The following is a 22,461-nucleotide window of genomic DNA, read 5'->3' on the forward strand; positions in this document are numbered from 1 at the left end:
TTAAGGCAGTAAAATTGGGCCTCCAATGTACTGATTTTTCCTCGCAGATTTCGTGTTTACAAGCGAGTGTCCTCATTATTCACGGGTATTGTTTTCAAGTTTCATATTCACGTGCACGACTTCAGCAAAAAAATTCATTTGCATTAAACAGGGCGCTCGGCTGCTTTCCGAACAATTTTCCGAAACATGCTTATATTGCTTAAAAAATTGTAACAGCATTTGTCGGGCTATTGATGTCAAGGGCCTCTGTACAGAAAACGAAAGCTATTATTCTGCATATATTGTCATTGCTATTCTCACCCCAAGGCGGATTGGCATGCTTCGGAAAATGTTTCGGAAAGCAATCGAGCGTCCTGTTTGATGCAAATGAATTTTTTACTGGAGTGGTGCACGTAGATATGAAACTTGAAAACAATACCCGTGAATAATGAGGACACTCGCTTGTAAACACGAAATCTGCGAGAAAAATTCAGTACATTGGAGGCCCAATTTTACTGCCTTAAATGTTTTCAATGAGCTTGAAACTTGCAAGCTTTATCAATTGATGTCAAACCTCGAGTTTGTCAAATTTTTAAAAAAATTCATCGAGCGGTTTTTAATTTATTATCACTTTTGTAGGCATAGACCAAATTATAAACAAAAATGGCAACAAGAGCACCGGAACGCACGCTCATCAAATTCTTTTTCTCGCAATCGACCAAAGCAATCCCCACCACTGTTTTACACACGACTTTAAATGGAATCAAACTACTATATGATGAAATTGCAATTCACAGGCGCGTCGTTTTCTTTATATATTGCCCCAATTTCTCATAAGTATGTTTTTGACTGAATTTATAGCCCCGAAAACTTCACCCCCAAATATTTCGAAAACGCTCTCATAGAATTTGTTCAAACTTTGCCAACATCGAGGCAGCTATGTGTGGTACAAGCTCCTTTGAGCGATTTTCGAAAAAATCTCCTGGTGCCGAGCAATACGAGCGAAAGTAAAAAACGTAATGACGTCATTTCGTCGCTATGGCAACTCCGATGTCAATATAACACTGGTCATAAAAAAAATTCATCTTTATCTAATACAACTGTGGTGATCGTTTTTCGATAGCATTGTTAATGGCGACGTAGTTAATTCTCAAACTTGAGCGGTGTTACCCCTTGAAAATCCAGTTGAGCCACCTTAAGGATAAGGTTTTCAATCAAAGAGAATTAAAATTTACCTCTGGCGATGTTTTATGATTGTGCAATCTCACGAATGTTGCTGTCCGCGTATCAAATTCAACCTTCGCTTCGACAACTCGCCCTGCAAAATGAAAGAAAATTCAGTTCAAGATAAATGAAAAACGAGACCACTTAGACTGAACTTTTGTTACATCTCTAATTGACGGAACCATCTGCTTTTTAATGATTTTTTTTATCATTCAATGCTAGTTATACCATTAACTCTTAAACTAGCTAGAGCACTTAGCTTTTTTTAATTATCTAGGACTCGCAACAAGCTTTTCTATTATCGCCCAGTCACAAAACAGTAAATACTCATCTTTAATCACTTCCTTTACTTAAACGCTATTTAGCTTCTGCTGACTTATAAACTGAACCACTTAGCTTATCACTGAATGCAGACCAGTAATTACTCATTTTCAATTGGGCGAAACATTAACATTTTAATCATTTATTTTATCCGAACGCTTTTTATGCTACTGAATCATAAGCTAGACCACTAAACAATAATTAACTTATTTTATTCAAACGCTATATATGCTACCGACTCATAATTGAACTGTAAAGTTGGCAACAAAATCCTATTGAAATTTTAACAAATCGAATTATTTTTATGATAGATTTTGTTATTTTAGTTGTGTTATTTTATCATAAACTTTAGCTTTTTATAGTTTTTAATTCCATTGTTAATATTAACAATGTTTAATATTACAATAATTTCAAGTAATTGTAGTTTATTGGAAGACGAAGAAGCACCCTTATGGAAGCTCTTCCAATGTTATTATTATTATTATTATTATTATTATTATTATTATTATTATTATTATTATTATCATCATTTTTTTTTCTGCGTCATGCTGTGCATAATTTTTCCCGTAATAAGTAGCCAACGCACTGAAGACATGAAACAAACATTCTAATGCCAGTAAAGAGAACTTAAGTGGTTTAAAAATGCGAATTCATCCAAACAATTTGTAAAAGCGAAGATGTTCGTTACTTTTATATTTTCAAAATTTCCTGTATTTTAAGCTGTTGTCAGCTTTGCAGACTTTGTGTGACTGGTGTGCTGCCAAATTTTATTTATTTTAAATTAAAGATCATTAATGGATTCTGTTCATGTCATTAAGCAGTCCCAAGCAGGTGCCATATTTTTAAAATTAAATTTGCATTCAAAGTTGGGCCATTTCCGCGTTTAGTTCAAAGCTGGATTTGGCGGGTCGAAAATCTTTTTTTACCTATAAAGAAATAAGAATGAATAATATTTGAAACATTGCTAAATAAACTACAATGATGAGTCTGTAGTTAAAAAAAATAACTGGGTCTGTCTTGTAAGCGAATACTTATATTTTGAGAGCAACTGCAATACGTGTTATTTTAACAGTTTCTCGAGGCGTGTAGTTGGTGTCGATTACAAACTTCGATCGATCCTTAAAAACACAAATTAGAATTTTTAATCAATTAAATCTCATTTTAGTGATTAACTAGATAAAGACTTAAAAACTCCAGCAAATGAGAAAAATCGAATTAATATTTTCGAACCAAAATCGATGGTCGGTTATTAGAGAGACAACCTCTTAAACATCAAGAAAGTGGATAACAACGACTTGGGAAAAGCAGATGCACATTTCTTTTCACACGGCACATATCAAACGCCAGCTTAAAATTTGAAAGAGAAGCTCTATTGCAAATTTTCACTCTCGACTTTAATGGTGGGCCCTCGAGTTTCTGCATAGGTTAAATAATTTTACATGTAAAAGGTTGTCACAAATATTAACAACGACGCTCTTCCAGATAACACCGAACAAAGTTGTATACAGAGAATATTTAATACCGTGTGCTTGATGGGTGTTTAATTTTGCATTTTTTTCTTGTATAAAAGTCTTTGTGTCCGTGCTTTATGCTTCATCCCGTGCTAACCCGTTTTTTAAAATCATACATTCACCAGAAGTTTTCATCTGGTGAAAATAACACAATACTGAAGACAATACCGACCAACACGTTAACTATCTAATTATCTAATTAGGCCAACATCAATTCTATTAAAACGAAAATGCTTTGGAAACAAACAAACTAAGAACAAAAAGAAAATCTTTACCTTGAGGAGAATTCGAAATAAAAGCTACGAACGGAACTTTACCACAGGTGATATATAATTGTGCATGTATATATGTGGTGTGTGGTGTATATAGTCAAATTATCATCACAAAAGAGTCAAATAGACCCAGGTGTTTTATAAGGGAAAGCGGAAAAATTTCGGAATGTAAAATTGTCCTTTTCTTCAAATTTTGAAATATTTTGAAAACGATTCTACTTAAGCAGTTATTTAAGGAAAATTAAGCCATGGGCCTCCCGTTATTTCAAAACCATAAGACCTTAGATTTAGGAGACTAATACGTTTGCAAATGTTGGCATATTTTTTCGAATATTTACGTATGCAAGTTAAATTAACATAGCTGTTATTGGATAAGTCAATAGAAAAGCAACAAAATATCTGTGCGCCGACTTTGTTAAACTAAACTTCAGAATACCCGTCGACAGTTGCGTGACATTAAACTGCTGCTCCCGCAGTTCCGAAGTCACGATAGTTTTGTCATAAAAAATTCCGCAGTTTCGCAGTCCGAATAATAAATCTCTCCTGCAGTCCCGAACTACAACTACGTGTCATTAATCTGCTGCTCCCACAGTCTCAAAGTCACAACATATTTTGTCAACAAATATTTAGAAAATACTCTCGCAGTCCGGCGTACTCTGTTTTGCTTGCGGTTAGCTTTTATTTGCTGTTAAGGGACGAACCATTATTTTCCTGGAGAGGGGGGGGGGGGGGGTAGGGGAGGGGATTTGAAAAATTTTCCAATGCAATTTTTTTGTTTAATCTATGAACCTTTTTTCGAAATGCAAACTATTTTTTATACCTATCGTGTTTGCAAGCAACTTATTTTGTCTTTTTAGGCACTGCAAACTGTCCCTAAGGGTAATACTATGGATTGCAACAATCGGAAATTGGTGCTATTTTTATTTCATTATTCAATTTACAATTAGTCAATTAGTTGTTTTATAACTTTTCGAAAACTGGAAAAAATAAAGAAAAATGTCACAAATTTTGACCAGACCTGCTTGCAATGAGGACGTTGCCATGGCATTATCAAAAATCATGGACACATTGACATATTGAAATTTCTGTAAGGGACGAATGAATAGCTAGTGAAAGTTTCGACGTCATAGATTACTCCTTTTTTTATTTCTTATCCGCAATTCTTTGTGCAGTTCCACAAATAACCGAACCCCTGGAACAGGCCAGTTCTAGACTAACACTAAAATTATGGTCATCAACGTAGCCCTCGGACCTACAAGCAAACTCATACCTCCACCATCGTACAAGGAGGGGAGTGGATGGAAACCCCCCCCCCCCACCCCAGATTTTTCGTTCTATTAAGGCGCAGCGAACTTATTTTACACTGAGCAGAAAGCCAGTCGCTTACTCTACAAGATGACATAATTTTTGTTGGCTGTGACGTCATATGACGTAACGTGACGTCATTAGATCCGCCATCTTGGTTCCGCCATCTTGGATTTGAAAGTTACAAAACAATTCAAATTGATGCAAAATCAAGCCAGAATGCTTATGGAATGTAACAATAAACAAATCGTCCAATTCCCTTTCAAAAAACTGGAAAAATAGCGAAAAATGTTAAAAATAACGATTTTTGACCAGACCTGCTTGTAATTGTGACGTTGCCATGGCAAATATCATGGGCACATGGTTGATTTTGGAAAAATCTTATGGGGGATGGCATCCCCCCCTTTATCCCCCCTGTACGTCCGAGGGTTAATATTGTAAAAAAAAAGAATAACATGCCACCAAACTGCATATCTAAACACGGAGCAGCGGTGTATTTTAAACGAATTTCGAGGTGTTTGATCAAAATGCGATGAAGCACTCTCTCAAGTGGATGTTATATCTTTTTAATTGAACTCAAAACTGAAGGATAATCGGAAATAATGTCGTAAAAATCTATTCTATCAAAGATCAAACAACCATCAAGGTTATGATTTTCTTTTCGAAGGTAAAAGTAAGCTCGAAAAGGCCCTTTCTATCGAATGGAGTTCTCCTAAAAAAGCGTTTCATTTGACTCCATCCTTACTAGAAAACATGATCTCATGCAAGCATTCAGTTGTGCTACTGTGTGGGCCGGCTGGTTGTTGATTGTTGGCAAGTTCCATTGTCTGAGGTTCATGAGCAGGATGAACCCTGTGTGTAGAGGACCCAATGCAGCATAACATTCTCTTCATCTTCTCCCTGAATTGCTTGTTTAACAGAGCGTAAACAAACGGGTTGACAGCAGAATTAAACAGGACCATTGTGTTAGCGATGGCGGTCGGGATGGGACCAACGTTGAAGTTTGCGGTCAGCTTTAAGGTGTAGACAACTTGATCCACTCCCCAACAGATTCCAAATATAATACTGACAGCTACGATCATCAGCGTCACACGCTTTCGTAGCTTCAGGACGCCCTGAGTATTGATAATGAAAATATCTTTATAAAAACGATATTTGGATCAATGCAGTATCCAGATAATAGCTCTTGTGGAGCGGAAGGCTTCATCCTCCACACAGGGAGCGGAGGAGTTCAGTTAGAACTGACCAATAACATACGTCTTACATTTTTGAAATGCACTCTTGCGTATATTTTTCCCGTAATCAGCTCATTATGCGACCCAAATGCACTCATTTGCGGCGTTCCAATGCCTCGAATCTCATCAAAACTCTGCGATCGATTTCAGCGCCATTATTTTTGAAAATATCGACCGCTGATTTTGTGACCTTGGTCTCTAAAGACAGCATTACAGCAGTAGGCGGTCGATACGTTTCAAAATAATGGCGCTGAAAACGATCGCACGAGTTTTGTTGAGATTCGAGGCATCGGAACGCCGCAAATGAGTGAATTGTGGGTCGCATAATGAGCTTATTACGGGAAAAATATACGCAAGAAAGAGTGCATTTCAAAGAGGTAAGACGTATTTTATTGATCAGTTCTGACTGAACTCCTCTGCTCCCTGTGTCCTCCATTTAGAAGCCAAAGATCTATTGCCTGACTGATTACGAGTTTGTTAACTCTATCTATAATAGTTATAAGATTAGGAGAAGTTCATAAAGTAAATATATGTACCACGTGACCAACTAAAGGAATTAATGGTACTGGATTCCATGACTTCTAAGTTTACGCTTACCATTTGTTCGTGGGTGAGTTGATTGGCCTCATCAGATTTGAACCACAAAGTGTACACGACTCTGGAGTACAACACAATCATCAGTATCAAGGTTAGGGCTATCACGAGATTCCACTTCAAAGTCTGATAAACCTTGGCCATCCAATCCTCTGGCCACATGAATTCGCACGAGTTGGTCTTCTTGTTAAAGATCTTTGTCAGGAACTGCGGAATATTGAGTATTAAGGAGCAGATCCAAATTCCAGGAATGATCACCTGAAGAAGTAAAGCGTTAACCATGGGATATTGATTCACAGTGGCAAAACAAAATGGTTTTATATAAAGACATTATCATATAGAGGCGGTAAATGTTTCCACCTTGTAGAGGTTATCTTTTTCTTTTTCCTTTTCCTGAAGCTTATGTAATAATTGGTTATGCAGAAAATGAGGATAAGACTGCCTTTACCCTTTTCCTCAGGGCGCTTTTCCCTTGGTTGGATTGCCTTGGTATGTTTTATGAATAAAAATATAAGCGAAAAATTACTCTTTCATTTTGGCGTGAAATTTCAGCATTAATTTATTACCACACTTGCGAAATTACAACATTGCTATGGCAACGTTTCAGGTGCTGTCTAGGTTAAAAAATGTTCTCAAAGTTTGGACCTTGTATATTATCGCTTGAAGTGCATCTAGACGAGTTTGCTTTAGTCACGTGATAAGATTTAAGCTACCCATTTATAAAGTAGTGGCACCCATTTATAAAGTAGTGGCAGAGCATTGCATCGATAACGCAATTTGAATCTCGCTCATAGCCTGAAAATATTTTTCAGGTTTTTTTTTCTGTAGTGTGGCGGCACTCACATTTATCATATATCAACAAGTATCATTGGCGGTCAGAATGAATTAATATCGACCCCTGAGCGGTATTTTGCCGTAAAAGATTGAACAGGAAGCTAATTACATAAAAATCAGAAAATTGTGAACCTCAGCAGTATGCTTTAAAAATTTTTTATGCTTGGAGTTCTCAATACAAAAACTACCAATAAAAATTATCTATCGAATGAGAACGGTAATTTTCAATCGGTAAACGATAACCAAATGATCAAATCAATTGCACGCGCGTTTTGTCATAATTCTAAAAATTTCCCGATCCTTTTTTTTACCCATAGACACTTCCCATACCATTTGTAGTGAGTCATCAAAACTAGTTTCTTGCACTTATTCGCGCTTAAATAAGCATTGAACTAATTCAGTCTGACCCATTTTTGGGCTATTTTTAATTCTTTCTTTTGCCAATAAACGTCTAAATATGAACCATTAAGTATTAACAACAAATTTAAAGGATTATATTAAATAAACACTCTAGTCACCAACGATATAAATAAATTGAAAATTGCCGGTCAAACTTACCTTCAGTTTGTCCTCGGTAAGTTTCCATTTGTTACCGTAAGGATACATTACTGCATAATATCGTTCAATAGCGATTGCAGCCAGAATGACAAAAGAAGAGGTTATCCCAACAGATGCGATATTACCACCTGTCAGAAGTTTGCACAGTACTGTACCAGTCACGCCGTCTGGGTGGTTGAAATACAGCTTGAAAAAGACATAAGGCACTTCAAACATCGCGTACAGGATATCCGCCACAGCCAGGTTCAAAAGTAGATAACTGATGGGAGTCCTGTGGTATTGGCAGAAACAGGTATGCGCAGCATAGTGTAAGTCGTGTGTACGTAAAGAAGCTCTAAACGCTATTAAAGATATCCCTGGAAATTTTATTGATATAAAAGTGGACTGTTTATAGTGGTCATAAAAGTTAGTTTAAAAAAATGAAACCAAAACAAATGACAATTGGCGAAATAGGTCAGTGGTAAAGCATTGCACCGGTAATGTAAAGGTCCTGGGCTTGAGTCCCGCTCATAGCCTGGATTTCTTTTTTTCAGTTTTTTTTTTTTTTTATAGTATGGCTGCACTTGCATTTATCATATATATTACATTGTTACTGCTAGACACACATTCATTTATTTATTTCACATATACCTGGGCCATGTATCATGTCCACCAAACATAAAGGGCTAACCCACATACGACACACCATCAGTCCCAAATGGTTCTGGTTGAGACTGGACCAGTGGCAGAGCATTGCACCGGTAACGTAAAGGTCGTGGGTGTCCAATCCCGCTTAGAGCCTAATAACCTTTTCCGTTTTTTTTTTTTTTTCATAAGTATGGATGCACTCGCATTTAACATACATCAACAAATATCATTGGCGTCAGAAATACTAAAAAACCACCCCTGAGCAGTATTTTGCCTTAAAAGTTTGAACACTGGAATTCTGTTTTCATCCTACTAGGTTGTTTTGTTTTACCCCCTTTTATGAAGATCGTACTCGCGTACTACTTTTAATGAACTATACAAGTAGTCTCGACATACCTCATATCTCGATTTCTCTTTATGATCGCACAAACGAAAGAGTTTCCCACAATGTTTAGAATGACGAGTATGAAAAACACCGTTGTTATGGTAACACCAGCTGATTCGGACATGGTGGAAAAGTGTCGATGTTATTCGGTTGGAACCTGGATATAAACAACAAACGAATCTTGATAACTGATAACAGCTTACCACTAGTGATTATAACAGCCATCGATTACTGGCATTTAATGAGTCCGGTACGTGGTCTACCAGTACGTACTGAACGGAAAGGAACATTAATCTATTTTACACAATGACATTACCTGAACCATATGTTATTGGATTTCTTAAAAATGGCAAACAATTAAGAAATTTTCATTATTCATATGTCAATCGAAGTCGTTTTTGTTTAAATTTTGTATTAGTGTACTGAAGCTGCGTTCAGTCGATAATGTTATAAGTCTGGTCCGTTGAAGCTGATTGGTCAGTTTGCCGTGATGTTATTGGTTGCAAGACTCGTGTTTAGTTTGTCAACAGTAATTGATTAGTTTTCAATCTGTTAGTCAAATTAAGTTTCTTTAGCAGTTGGTGATATCTATGGGTTATTGACCAAGCGCGAAGTCCCTAAACACGCAAAAAGGAACGAGGCCAATATCCTGCCGTCTTGAGCGAACAAGCTTGGTCAATAAAGGATTTATTATATGACTCTTTTTCGAGCACTGAAAACGTAACCAGTTACATACAAAATCAATGGCGCGCACTAAAATCAATTCATTGGTTTGAATTTGATGAGTGACTGTCAAGAAGCCAGGCGATGCGAAAACAGCGACATTTACCTCTTTCGTAACCCTCAAAAAGATATTGAAATGGCTTAAATTTGCGAATCAACGTTGAGTTTGAAGTATTAAAGCAAGAATGTCCATTCCATCTGGCCGCCAGCCTTTTGATTATATTGGACGTTTTGTAGAGTATTTGCTCGCTTCTGGCGCTTTCTGATGCAAACCTGCCCCGACGCGAGCTGAATATTGAAATTGTGATTTATGCTTGTTGAAAGCGTTTGGAATATACCACTTCACGGCAAAAGCTTAAACTTTTCTACATCATTTATTTAAATGTTCGACCCACCCATATTCGACGTGAGAGTTAGAGGACTCGATGAAAAGATTTTAGGCTTACAGTGTAAGGTTCGCCGTGTCGTCCGTTTTCTTCGATTTTTGAAGAGTTTACACAACAAGTTTGCCGAGTTCTTTATTTTTCAGGTATGTCATGGACTTCCCTCCCTTTTCGGCCAAAAAAAGAACGATATCATGTCTTCAAGTTGCTAGAAACAGGCAGAAAATCTTTGCGTTGTCTCGGAAAATAGTTTCAAAAACGCAAATTCACGACGAAGTAGCCTCGGAAAAAGTTTTTTCGCTTGCAGAAACACACAGCGGGCGATCCCGAGCGGTCAAGATGGCTCCATCTTGACCGCTCAGGTAGCCAATCAGAGCACGAGATTCGCTTCTTCTTGACCGCACACGGAGCTAGTCATATACATGTAATAAAGAACGCTATTGCGTGTAATTTTGACAAATAATTACTTTTTACACTTTTGAGTGTAATGAAAGAAAGCAGGTGCAACCAAAACTTACTACTGCAATACAAACATATTCTTAATTCAGTGGGAACAGCGATGAATAAAACAAAATTTTTAAAATTTTAAATTTAGCCAAGAGACAAATGTCACATCGAACGAATTAATATTTTGCTGAAAGAACTGAGAATTTACCATCCTGGTAATGATAAACATTAACGAGTCAACTCGGTGTCAGATGTCTTGTCAGCAAATAATGACATTTCTACTATCTATAATAAGAAGAAAAAAATGGTGAAGAAATTATTCAACATGACACGAGCGTGGGACAAAGAAAAAATCTGAGTCCCCGACGGGAATCGAACCCATGGCCTCCCAGATACCGGTTGGGCGCTCTAACCAACTGAGCTACGAGAGACTCGTTGTGAGCTGGGCCATTTACTAGGTTGATATATGACACGCGTCCTGCATACTGCTAGGATCAGAATGTCGAAATTTTAATTTCCGGTGAAAATTTTTTATTTTGACACGCGTCCTGCATACTGCTAGGATCAGCAATGTCGAAACCATCAAATGTGTAGTAAATAATAAAGATGGTAAATTTCAAGCTCGGTGATAAATAGTGAAGAAATTATTCAACATGACAATGTTGAATAACATTCGATTCCCGTCGGGGACTCAGATTTTTTCTTTGTCCCACGCTCGTGTCATGTTGAATAATTTCTTCACTATTTATCACCGAGCTTGAAATTTACCATCTTTATTATTTACTACACATTAAGAAAAAAATGTTTTACAAAAAAATGGACTTTGTGTCTTGGATAAAATACTACCTCTATGACTTCCAACGGAGACGCGCTTTCCAAGAAAACAAAAGGAGCAGGCGCCCTATTGATACACGTTCCCTAAATAAATACCCACATTCTGAAAGAGTCAATAACGCCTTCGATTGAGATTCGCGATTTGTGACAGTGACATATGTTCGAGAGGCACGAGTTTTTAAGAGACAAAACAATTACTAAGACCTGCGTTTCAATGGCCTTTTTCACAATATATGACGGACAAATCGTCTAGACGGACAAGTCGTCTGACGATTTGTTCGTCTAGTGTGAATTTAAGACGGCCAAGTCGTCCTCGAAAAATCGTCTTCCCAGACGGCCAAATCGACGGACAAATTCAGACGACTTGTACGTCCAAAATCGTGTCCGTCCCGTTTTCAAACTAAGACGACTTGTCTGTCTCAGACGATTTTCCGGCTCGATGATTTGTCCATCTCTAGTGTAAAAACGGCCAATGTGTCATTCGTTTCATAGAGACGACGGCGAAGGCAAACGACGAAATTATTAGACTCTCACTGAGGTCGCAGTTTTAAAGCTATTATAAAAGGCTCCTTAGAGCGACCAGACTATATCAGTAGCGGAAGCGGTTGCGGTTGCGGAAGTGAAAGTGTAACTGGAAGTGGTAGTGGAAGTAGAAGTAGAAGTAGAAGTAGTATAATTAGCAGCAGTAGTGGCAACTTCAACTTCAAGAGGGTGGCAGAGAAAGAGTGGCCCTTTATCCGAAAAATTAACAATGTTTGGCAAGGGCTGAAAGATGAGCTGGTCAAGATAAATTTAAGTATCAATCAATCAATCAATTAATCAATCAATCAATTATTCTTTATTATCATTTTAACCATAAGTTAACAAATATACAATAATTCCAAAATACATGAGAGCGTTAATTTAGTGGACTCTCAACAAAGCTTAGCTTGTATTATAAAGCCCACAAATAAATAAACAATGGGGATAGGAAGCAGCAAATGAGAATAACTTTTTAAGACTAATACTATGGGAAAATCAGGATTATTTTTTTAAAAAACAGTATTAACAGCAATATTTTTGTCTTCTCAAAAAAGATATCGGTAAATAAAATTTGTACATCAAATAATATAAGAAATAAAACTTATCTTATTATTTAACATTTTAAAATTCCTTTACAAAATAAAAAGAATCCTGCGTTGTATATTTATCGGGAATATGTCGGCTGAGAATAGAAACAAGATACCTAAATAATTTATTGAGGAAACGATAAATCGAAAAGGTAGATAAGAATTAGCTACCCGTTGTCCATGTTGTCCGAGCCTGTTGGATAAATGTCACGATATGTCTTCTTATCTAAGCAACCTTTAAGGAAACATTGAAATTTGCCCTCCGTGTAAACTTAGACTGATCACTAAAAATATTTAGACAACAATCATTATATACATTACGGGTCATTAAGACGACTTCTTTTCCCTTGCCTTTTCGTTACCATTTTCAATTGAAGATGATTGCAAGTGTCGCTTATTTCTTTAATCTCAATACGCCATTTTCCTTTCAAGGAGAGTCCTGTACAGGCCCGCAAATGATCCCGACCCGCAAATGATCCCAGGACCGCAAATGATCCCCAAATTGGACCGCCAATGATCCCAAGACCAGAAATGATCCCCAAATTGAACCACAAATGATCCCCGGACCGGAAACAGTCGCCTAACCGTAAATGATGGATATGCGTGGACTAAAGAATTTGGACAGGGGATTTAAATTTATTAATAATACAACAATAAGAAAAACAATTAACGCGAGAGAATGTACCGTATTTGAACGATTTTATTTAAAACCACAACTTTATCGATATAGCTGATAAATATGCACCGATTACTAACCTAAAACGTGGCATAAAGTTTAACAATCTAACCAACAGAAATATGAACTCTCTCCAATCAAGGGATGATTTATTTGCGGCGAAATGCTTTTAGCTGATAGCCATTCATTTACACGCAGTCACGCAGCGTTCATAGCGACAATGTCTAGACGAAACGTTTGGAAGAAAGTTGAGTTTTGTTGCTGATTTCAATCATATCGATCTCCGACTCTCGTATTCGAGCCACTCTCTTTCGAAATCTGTGGTTTATTTTTTCTTTGAATGTCTTTATCAAGCCACTGAAATAAATTCTGACACAGGATTTTCACAATGTTCTGGAGCTTAAAGGCAACTGAAAATTCTCTATAAAACTGACTTCATTTTTCCGTAGCTTTCAGTACAGATTGATATTGACAGTAAAAAAAAATTGCACGTGCAAAAGTTGACAGCTCTACGCGTGCGGTATGCAAATAAATCTACCCAGAGACGCTGTGGTGGTAATAACTCAATCGCCTACTGTATTTCATTTAATATTTGCAAGAACGAATTGTGAAGGAAAATGTGTTTTCAAATAATGATTTCAAAATAAACTACAAATCTGTCATAATCTCCAAAATTCGCACGTAGAAATCTTGTGCGCTTCCAAGGAGAAGGAAGCTCGTGTCTACCTTGGTTAATTAGACAGCAGAGGCGTCTTCGAAGATTCATGTTTATTTTTTAGGTGCGTTTTCTAAATGAAAAACTTAGATAGTCACATGTTTATTTTGTTATTTCGCGCATAATTTTCACCGCTTTTTATCGTTGCGTTTATGCCTGAGGAACTTGTCATTATTAATATACATGTTTATTAATATACATCCATAGACTATTCATAAAGTCCACGCCATTCCAAGTATTCTGTTGTATCATTTACACAAATCATTTCCGGTACTGGGATCATTTGCGGTCCAAATTGGGATCATTTGCGGACCCGGGATCATTTGCGGGCCGGGATCATTTGCGGACCTGTACAGTCCTCGGCCGGTTTGCTCGATGTACGTTTTTTCTTAGTTTAGGTTTCCTGAGTTTTTCTTAAATGGGGATTTCTGACGTCGACTTATCTCCACATAACACTTTTATACAAGAGAATTGGAACCCTCGAGTGTTTATATGCTCTGAACAACTCGGCTGTGGTGCAACATCTTTATGCAATCAAGCGGATTTTCATATGAAAGGTTTTTCACAATTTTTCCCTCGGACAACGGCAAAAAGCGCGGAAATACTACAGATCCAGAGCAGTTGCTTAGGGATCGCTTAAGATGGTATTTGGTTGTTTTAAATCCTACCAACAGGTAAAAACGATATGTGACCTTAAGCAAGGGGACGTTCTTTTTCTGTTGGCACTTATCTTAATTTTAAAATATATACGACGTTTCCAACAAATTGGTAGTTAAGAATGCATCCTTTAATAAGCGTGTTATTTGACTCCTTCCTGACTAGAAGAAATAATGCAATCACTCCTGGGATGATACTGCTTGGGGCTGGTGGCTGGTATTGCTGGTAAGTTGGAGTTCCTGTGTTTCAGGCGTAGGATGAACCCTGTGTGCAGAGGAACTACCGCAGCACAACATACTCTTTATCTTCTCCCTGAATTGTTGGTTGAAGAGCGCGTAGACAAACGGGTTGACAGCGGAATTTAACACAGACATTGTGTTAGCGATTGCGACTGGGACAGGACCAATGTTGTAGGATATTATGTCCTTTATGACGTAGACAACTACATCTGTGCCCCAACAAATTACAAATATCACACTTACAGCCACGACCATCAAGGTGACACGTTTCCGTACCTTCAGCACACCCTGTGTATTGATAAATACAAAGCCGACGTTTTAGGGCCTGTTTATATGAAGAAAAGTTGTCTCTTGTAGGAGGGTTTACCTTCCATACCGAGCCATCCTGGGCGAGAGAGCCTTTCATACGTTTTTTGAAAAAAATAGCTGCAAGCTCAGTTTATATCAATATGAGAATTTGCAAAGTTGGCTTGGGAGGCAGGGTGATCCTAGGTGAAGGGTCACTCGCTTTAAAGGTAGGGTAACCCTAGGGAGTAAGCCATTCCATATAAACAGTTTGGTTGTTTTGCCTTGCCTACCAGGGACAAGTGGACACATACGGAACATGAGCGATATTTTGAAATCTACGTTAGCTGTAAATTCGTCCAAAAATGGTCTTCGTCGTTCCTGATTTTAGAAAAAAGCCGCCATATTAGATGTTTTATAATTATAACAACTCTCTTGGTCAACAGGGACAACTTTTTTTATATAAACGCTCTGCAATGATGGCTCGGGGAAGAGGGTCACCCTCCAACCAGGGGCAACTCTCTTCCATACAAACAGGCGCTAGACGTACTTCATTAATGAAATACGGTAGCCAAGTTTTAAATGGTATACCGTTCGTGTGGATAGTGATGAACTCTATACAAAAAGCTCACAATAACAGTTGCCAAATAAAAAGAAGCACCTAAGAAAGAATAACAAACAAACAAAACTTAAAAGGGTATGGTTTCATCTGAGGAAGATTATTACAAATTATCTCTTTTAATACTTACTTGTTGTTGGAAAGTGAGTTGTTGACTATTGTCATTACGTTTGAACCACAAATTGTACACGACTCTGGAGTACAACACAATCATCAGTGCCATGGTAAGAACAACTGTGGTTTCCCAAGCCACAATAACAGCCTGGCCCATCCACTTTTCAGGCCAGCTGAACACGCACGAGTTGCTTTCCTTGTCAAATTTTGATACCAAGGCGCCGGGAATATTGAGTAGTAATGAGAAGATCCAAACACCAGGAATGATTACCTAAAAAGAACAGCGTAAACCTCGTGATATTGTTGATAATAATGATGATGATAACTTTATATCCTTTTTTTCTTTCATTTTTTGTGATGAATTAAGGAATATTTCTGTCGAGAAACTATCGGCTGATAGTTGCCCCGCGAAAATTTTTTATTTGCTTCAAAAAAATATTAGCCCGAGAAGCAAAGCTTTGATGTATGATATGCTGGTTTTAAGAACATCAAATTTCCAAGGGGCAACTTTTTACACCGATAGTTCCGAGACAAAATCACTTTGTCGTGTTTATTGTTTATCAGTATGTTTTCAGTGCGCCCATTCAAAAACAAGCACTTGAATTAAATTTTTACTTTTAAGGATGAAAGACTTGTCTAACAATTTGTCTACATGCAATGAATTCAATTCTTTTTCTGTTTGAGGCCCACTTGTTTACGGAAAATCACGGACGAGTACTATCGGATACTACCGGGTATTTTCCTCGGACAGATACTATGGATGTCCATCCGCGGTAGAACCTTATCGCATCGAAATTTTGAAAAGAGGATTTACTTTTCAATGCTGAAACTTTCAGTAGCTGTTCGTTCATCCCCTGCGGAAACTTTGATGTGTCAAACATGTCAAACAACATTTTGCATCAATTTCCGTTATTCTCCAACTTTCTTAGAAAATGGCGAAATTAAAGATGGCGGATCCAAAATGGCGGTCTTAATTACCTCATGTGACGTCATAGGCAATAAAAGTTACGTTATCTTGTAGAGCAAGCTACGGGCTTTCTATACAGTGCAAAAATATTATCGCTGGGCTTTAATAGAGCGAAACTCTAGGGGGGTTCCATTCACCCCTTCTTGTACTGTACGACGGTGTGGGTATGAATTTGCTTGTATGCCCGAGGGTTAGTATATAAAGTAAAAAATCCCTTACCATTTCGTATTGTGAAGCATCAAAAATGGATACTTGTATTTGTTGAAACTAACACCATTAAGCCAAAACAATTTAACCACTATCAATGTTAAATTGAATCAACACTCCGGTTAAAATCAATCAATCAACCAACTCACCTTTAGTTTACCCTTTGTAAATTTTCCTTTGTTATCGTGAGGATACATTACGACATAATATCGCTCAATGGCGATTGCAGCCAAGTTCACAATCGAGGAGGTGGCCCCAACCCACGCGACATTTCCATTTGTCAACAGTATGCATAAAACGGTACCAGTCATGCCGTCCGGATGGTGGGCAAATGAAAGGTGGATAAAGAATACATTTGGGGCGATAAACGTCGCGAAAAGAATATCCGCTACAGCCAGGCTCAGGAGAAGATAATTTATAGGACTCCTGTTGAATTGAAAGCTTGTGTTAAATACCCTTTTAATGGAAGAAATTAATATGTGCACCGGAATATTAGTCATGTGTTCTTGAAACCGTAAGAGCTCCAATTATCAAATAAAAAGGGTCATCCATGCAAATTGACAACGAGGCGCAGCCGTGATGACTATCTCTCATAGAAAACGAGGTCGAGTAGTCTAATTGCTTAGACAATCAAAGGATTGAAGCCTAAAACCTACATTTTTATGTATTTTTTAAAGCCAAACGCAACGCTCGTGCGATCGTGTTCTATCAGAGGTAATAGTCCACCACAAAACTTTCTCCGATTCTAATTGGTTAATATTGATCGTGTAAAGCCCTGACCAAACGGCAACGAAAGTAGGCGCAAGTTGAAAACTTGCGTCTACTTGCGGCTCCGTTTGGCCAGGACTTGCGTGCACTTCGATCGAGATCAAATTTGCGTTACCGTTTGGCCAGTGCTTAACGTTAGAGTGTTCATCCGCGGAGAGACACTTTCAGCTCATAGTGCCATTCCGACGAAAACACCTGGATAGATAGCATTCGTCCGTTAATTTTTTTGTAAACAAGCGGGGCTACAGACATAAAATTGGTTAATCTGCATTAAGTGGGTCTCTTGTCTGGTTCTGTTTCGTTTGTTACTTTTGAGTCTTTCATCCTAAAAGTTAAAAATAATTTAAGATACTTGTTTTTAAATGCGGGAGCGCGGAAGAAAATTTAGAAGACGATATAATGTTTTCGTCTCGGAACCATTGGTCTGATAGTTGCCCCTTGAAATTTGAACTGTTTTTAAAATTATCATATATCCCTCGAAGCTTCGCTTTCCGGCTTTTTGCGAAGCAACTTCAGCTGATCATTCCTCGACAGAAACACTCTATTGTTTAAATAGAAAACAGTGTGAAAACCAATAAGACTTGGAGATTTCACATAGAAAATGGTGGACTGAGTGTCTACTTAACTGTTTTAGAAAGCCTGGGTGGCCTTATTGCTATCAATTAGTCAAAAGCACATGGTCATTTGATATGGATGAAAGCGTGTATACATTAGTCATTTAGAGTGGTCCATTGAATGGAACCACTCAGAGTTGTTTTGTATTTGTGCATTCCCCTCCAGGCCATAAAATAAGTTTTAATGCACTGTACGATCCAATCTGGTTAATTTATAATTCCATATAGCAAAGGACTAGTGGGCAACGCATTTTTTACGTTGCTTTCGTCTTCATGAATTTTCTTCATTACAGTGAAATCCACTTTATTGATCATAGTCAAATATCCGAAAATCGCGGGCTGAGCCAAACGGTTGATTTTTTGTATGTTAACAACCCCCCTGGTCACAGATATTTGACCATTGATTATGCTCCCGTGGGTGATTTGTTTTTCTTCGAGGCGGATTTGTTGGACAATTCCTGTTTCTTAAACTTTCATTTTTGTGTTCGCAAAGTCAGGGAGGATCATGACGTTATAGAAAAATTGATATTCAGTATTTTGCCTCAAAAAATTATTTTCATCCTTATTACAAAGAGTGTGCTCACTGTCTACTTTTAATGAAGTACACACGACGTCGACTCACCTCATATCCCGATTTCTCTTTATGATCGCACAAACGAGAGAGTTTCCAACGATATCAGCAATGAAGAGTATAGTTAGCACCGTTATGCCGATAACAGCAGCAGCTGAATCGGACATGATGGACGAGTGTCGATGTTATTCGGGTGTAAACTGGATAAAAGCAACACAATGATAATGTTAAAACTTGATAATTGATAACGGCTTACCACTTGTCATTATAACGTTTATCGATTTCTGACATTTAATGCATCCGGTTCGTGGTCCACTGAAGGGAAAGGAGCATTAAGCTATTTTACATAATGGCATTATCTGAAGCATATTTGATTTGGGTTATTTCCAAAAGCAAACAACATTTTAAACATCCAGTTGCAAAGCGTGTAATATGAAGCTAATGCCAATAAACGTCGTTGCCGTTTAAACCTTGACTTCTGCGTTTTCAACGTTTTTCAACTTCTGCCTTTTCAATACTGCCGATACTTTCTACCCACGCTACAAAATTGTTAGATATGTGTTTTCAGCAGTTTATTTATTAAGAACGCTACTGTCAGTAATTTAAACAAATAATAATTTTCTAGAGTTTATTCTATAAACTTGAGCAGATGCAAACGAAAATATACCCCTGCCGTGCATTAAACTTTAGCCTGTTTTAGTTTTTAAACTAAACTTTTATTTGGCGAGAGCGGCAATGAATAAAATGTCAAATGAGCAGAATCATGTTGGTGAAAGAATTGAAATATTATGTTCATGGTTATGATTAAGCATACGTGTCATTTGGGTGTCAGATGTTTTGTCAACAAATAATGGCAAAGCCTTTGATCCATATTAAGTAATCTTGCTGTCATGAAGAATTATTGTTGCAAAAAAAGCGGACTTCTTGTCTTCAAGTTGGCTAAAAGTACTATAAGACATCTTCACTGTTTTATTTCCATGAAGGCGTGCTTTCCAAGGTACACTCATCCCATTAAGACGCGTTCTATAAAAAATACACGTGTTCTGGAAAGAGTCAATTACGTCTGCGCAGAAAAACTTCTTCAATTAAGATTCATGTTCCAAAGTCATGCGTTTCAAAGTGGCATTCGTTTCGCAGAGGACGATCGCGAACGGCGAATGCAAACAACGAAATTATCAAACTTTCGCTGACGTTGCATTTAGACTCATTAAAATGAACCCTCTAAAATCCGATTGTCTGTGAAAAAGGCAAACCACAGAAAACGAATCGTATTTTTTTCTTCTTCAAGTTTTTCAAAGTGTGATAGCCGTTTACAGTTAGTTATTTATTTGCAAATTTTAAGGTAAACAAAACAACAAGAAAAAAGAAACAGCGAAGTAGATGATTCCAAAGGCTTTTATCGAGTCTGATTAAAACAGCAAGAAAGTAATTTTTAAATTAATTATCTCTATTAGAATGAAAAGAGGTTTGGGAACAATTTATATAAGAACAGCAACAACAACAACTAAAAACGAAATCATTACCTTGCGAAGATGAAGGAAAAGTTGGAGCTAGGAACGTAACTTTACCATGATTGATAATTGTGCATGTATGCTCATATCAGCCGGGAGAACAGGTGCCAGTTGATGACGACATAAATTCTCCGAGAAGTGACTAAGCCCGCAGTTTTTCGCCTTAGAAGTTGCCAAGCAACGTGACGTATTTGTACGCGCGATTGCTTTTGGAGTCCTCGTGAGCGCTTGCACTAGTTTTTGATTGGATGGAATAATTCGGAAATACTTCGCGTGCTTCAACGAAGATTTGCCAAAACTGGCGCTTATTCCCCCAACTGATATAGTTACATTATTATCACAAAGGCAGACTCACTCCCAGTCGCTTCTGAGACGGATTTGACAAGAACGCATGGCATCAAGGGAAGGCCGAACGAAAATCGGGGAGCGACTGGCAGAAAACGTCTGATTTCTGGTCAATTTGCCAACCTCTTGGACAGAGCTCTTTTTATAAAACAAGGCATATTTAGAGCGGTTTTTTGATTTTCACGTGTAAATGTAGCTAAGTTTTCTATTAAAAAGCTTAATTTTTAACGTGTTTCGTGATTGCTTCGACGACATATATGTATATGTTATTTGCCGGCCTAGGTCGGGCGGTATTGGGAAAAACTGTACTGGAGGTCTTGAGTAGGCCCGAGGCCGAGGGCAGTGCTCAGCATCGAGGGTACAGTTTTTCCCTATACGGACCGACCTAGGCCGGCAAATACCATTTATATATGCCGTCGAAGCAATCACAAAAGATGTTAAAAATTAATTGATTGATATAGCACAAATGTGACACAAAACCAAAAAAATTTAAATCAATTTCGGCTTCCCGAAAAAATTCCCGATAAATGTTTTGAAAAGTCTTTAAAGAAACTCTACTCTTATCTGACTCAAAAACACTCTTTGACTGAAAAGCAGTTTTTGAAGCTAAACACACTCGTATTCAATAAATTATTAATCTCTGCCTTTTATTCCTAGCAGAATTAATTGTATTCTGATAAACAGAGGCAAACTGAATGAAATGCGTAGAGTCTACGTACAGCACAATATTTCAGTGATAAGAAATTTGTCCATTTATAATCAAAGAATTTTATTTTCTTGCATGATGGCGAATAGTGCTCTGTTTTGCAAAACGTGACCGATAAACAAGGCAGTGTAATTCATAGATGAAGTCTTAAAGACGGTGAAGTTTACCTTATAACAGTGTGAAAATCATTGCGAAATGCATAAACAAACGAACGGACTACAACTCGATTTTGTTGAGAACCAAAGAATACTCGCCTTTTGAAGAACTTTTAGGCCTCTAATTCCTCTGATTTTCCGCCCTTTCAAATTAACATCGGTTGGTAAACAGGCATTTCAATTTTGGAGAGCAAAACGTTTTATGTGTCCGTTAGACCGAAGCTGCAAAATGATTTCGCGCCGTGAGCGGTCCGTATGCGGGGTCCGGATGGAAAATCAGGACCGCGGGGAACGCGTGCTATTAGCTATAGGCAATCAGATTCAAGAATTGAGGATTCCGGACCGCTGAGATGCTTGGGAAAAAGAAAAAGAAAAATATTATAGACAATTATTGGATGAGATTTCTGTGATATCCGGAATAATCAAGGTGGAGGTAAGTGTTATCAGCCGAAACCGAAAGGCTGATAACACTTACCGAGATCGATCTTGATAATTCGGGATATCAAAAAACCCGAATATATAATAATTGTTTTATTATACATTGTTTTCTCGTAAAATAACGACGACACTTTTACTTATTCCTACTCGTCGTCTTGCTTCTGGACGCTTTTTCCTCATTCGTGGAATATTTCCTTCGCAATTTTTCTCGATTATTTTGTGTTTTACGAGAAGTGACCAGCAATTTTTCAATTTAGGTCAATTAATTGCACGGTTGAAGAAGCAAATCGACGAACTGTGAATTTCCTTTGCTGTGAGATGTCTCCCACATTGCTCTTGAAAATTATGCATTTCGTGCACAACCTACAGATTAGTGAATAATCTCTTATTTTTTGTCCTGCTCAGCCCCCATCTGCCCTTAAAATTGTTTTGCTACGTTAGTTTGCTGGTATGTGGAACTGATTAAGATGCTGTAAGTAAAGTTTTTTGCTATCTTTATCCTCCCATAAAACTGGTTTGCAATAAAATATTGA

At 37.6% G+C, this 22,461-nt stretch overlaps 2 protein-coding genes across 2 annotated transcripts; both read right to left on the reverse strand.

Annotated features, from left to right (window-relative positions):
* Positions 1-5,337: 5,337 nt before the first annotated feature.
* On the reverse strand, positions 5,338-9,025 carry LOC144632223 (pyroglutamylated RF-amide peptide receptor-like). The gene is made up of 4 exons (XM_078490818.1): positions 8,857-9,025; positions 7,834-8,104; positions 6,445-6,699; positions 5,338-5,727 (listed from the first exon to the last, which is right to left on the reverse strand). The coding sequence occupies exons 1-4, from the start codon at positions 8,967-8,969 to the stop codon at positions 5,338-5,340; spliced, it is 1,029 nt and encodes a 342-aa protein (XP_078346944.1). The 5' UTR covers positions 8,970-9,025.
* A 5,397-nt stretch (positions 9,026-14,422) lies between these two features.
* Positions 14,423-20,342, reverse strand: LOC144633143 (pyroglutamylated RF-amide peptide receptor-like). Its single transcript, XM_078491943.1, has 5 exons — positions 20,297-20,342; positions 18,825-18,973; positions 16,970-17,246; positions 15,663-15,917; positions 14,423-14,916 (listed from the first exon to the last, which is right to left on the reverse strand). The coding sequence occupies exons 2-5, from the start codon at positions 18,938-18,940 to the stop codon at positions 14,569-14,571; spliced, it is 996 nt and encodes a 331-aa protein (XP_078348069.1). The 5' UTR covers positions 18,941-18,973; positions 20,297-20,342; the 3' UTR covers positions 14,423-14,568.
* Positions 20,343-22,461: the final 2,119 nt, after the last annotated feature.

The sequence above is a fragment of the Oculina patagonica genome, chromosome 12, assembly GCF_052425735.1.
Source record: "Oculina patagonica isolate OP01 chromosome 12, crgOcupat, whole genome shotgun sequence".
NCBI lineage: Eukaryota > Metazoa > Cnidaria > Anthozoa > Scleractinia > Oculinidae > Oculina > Oculina patagonica.

Coding starts and splice junctions, on each gene's coding strand:
- LOC144632223 (XM_078490818.1), bottom strand. CDS start 8,969: ATGTCCGAATCAGCTGGTGTTACCATAACAACGGTGTTTTTCATACTC. Junction 6,700..7,833: donor TTACCGAGGACAAACTGAAG/GTAAGTTTGACC, acceptor TTACTTCTTCAG/GTGATCATTCCTGGAATTTG. Junction 5,728..6,444: donor AACTCACCCACGAACAAATG/GTAAGCGTAAAC, acceptor ATCAATACTCAG/GGCGTCCTGAAGCTACGAAA.
- LOC144633143 (XM_078491943.1), bottom strand. CDS start 18,940: ATGTCCGATTCAGCTGCTGCTGTTATCGGCATAACGGTGCTAACTATA. Junction 15,918..16,969: donor TTACAAAGGGTAAACTAAAG/GTGAGTTGGTTG, acceptor TGTTCTTTTTAG/GTAATCATTCCTGGTGTTTG. Junction 14,917..15,662: donor AACTCACTTTCCAACAACAA/GTAAGTATTAAA, acceptor ATCAATACACAG/GGTGTGCTGAAGGTACGGAA.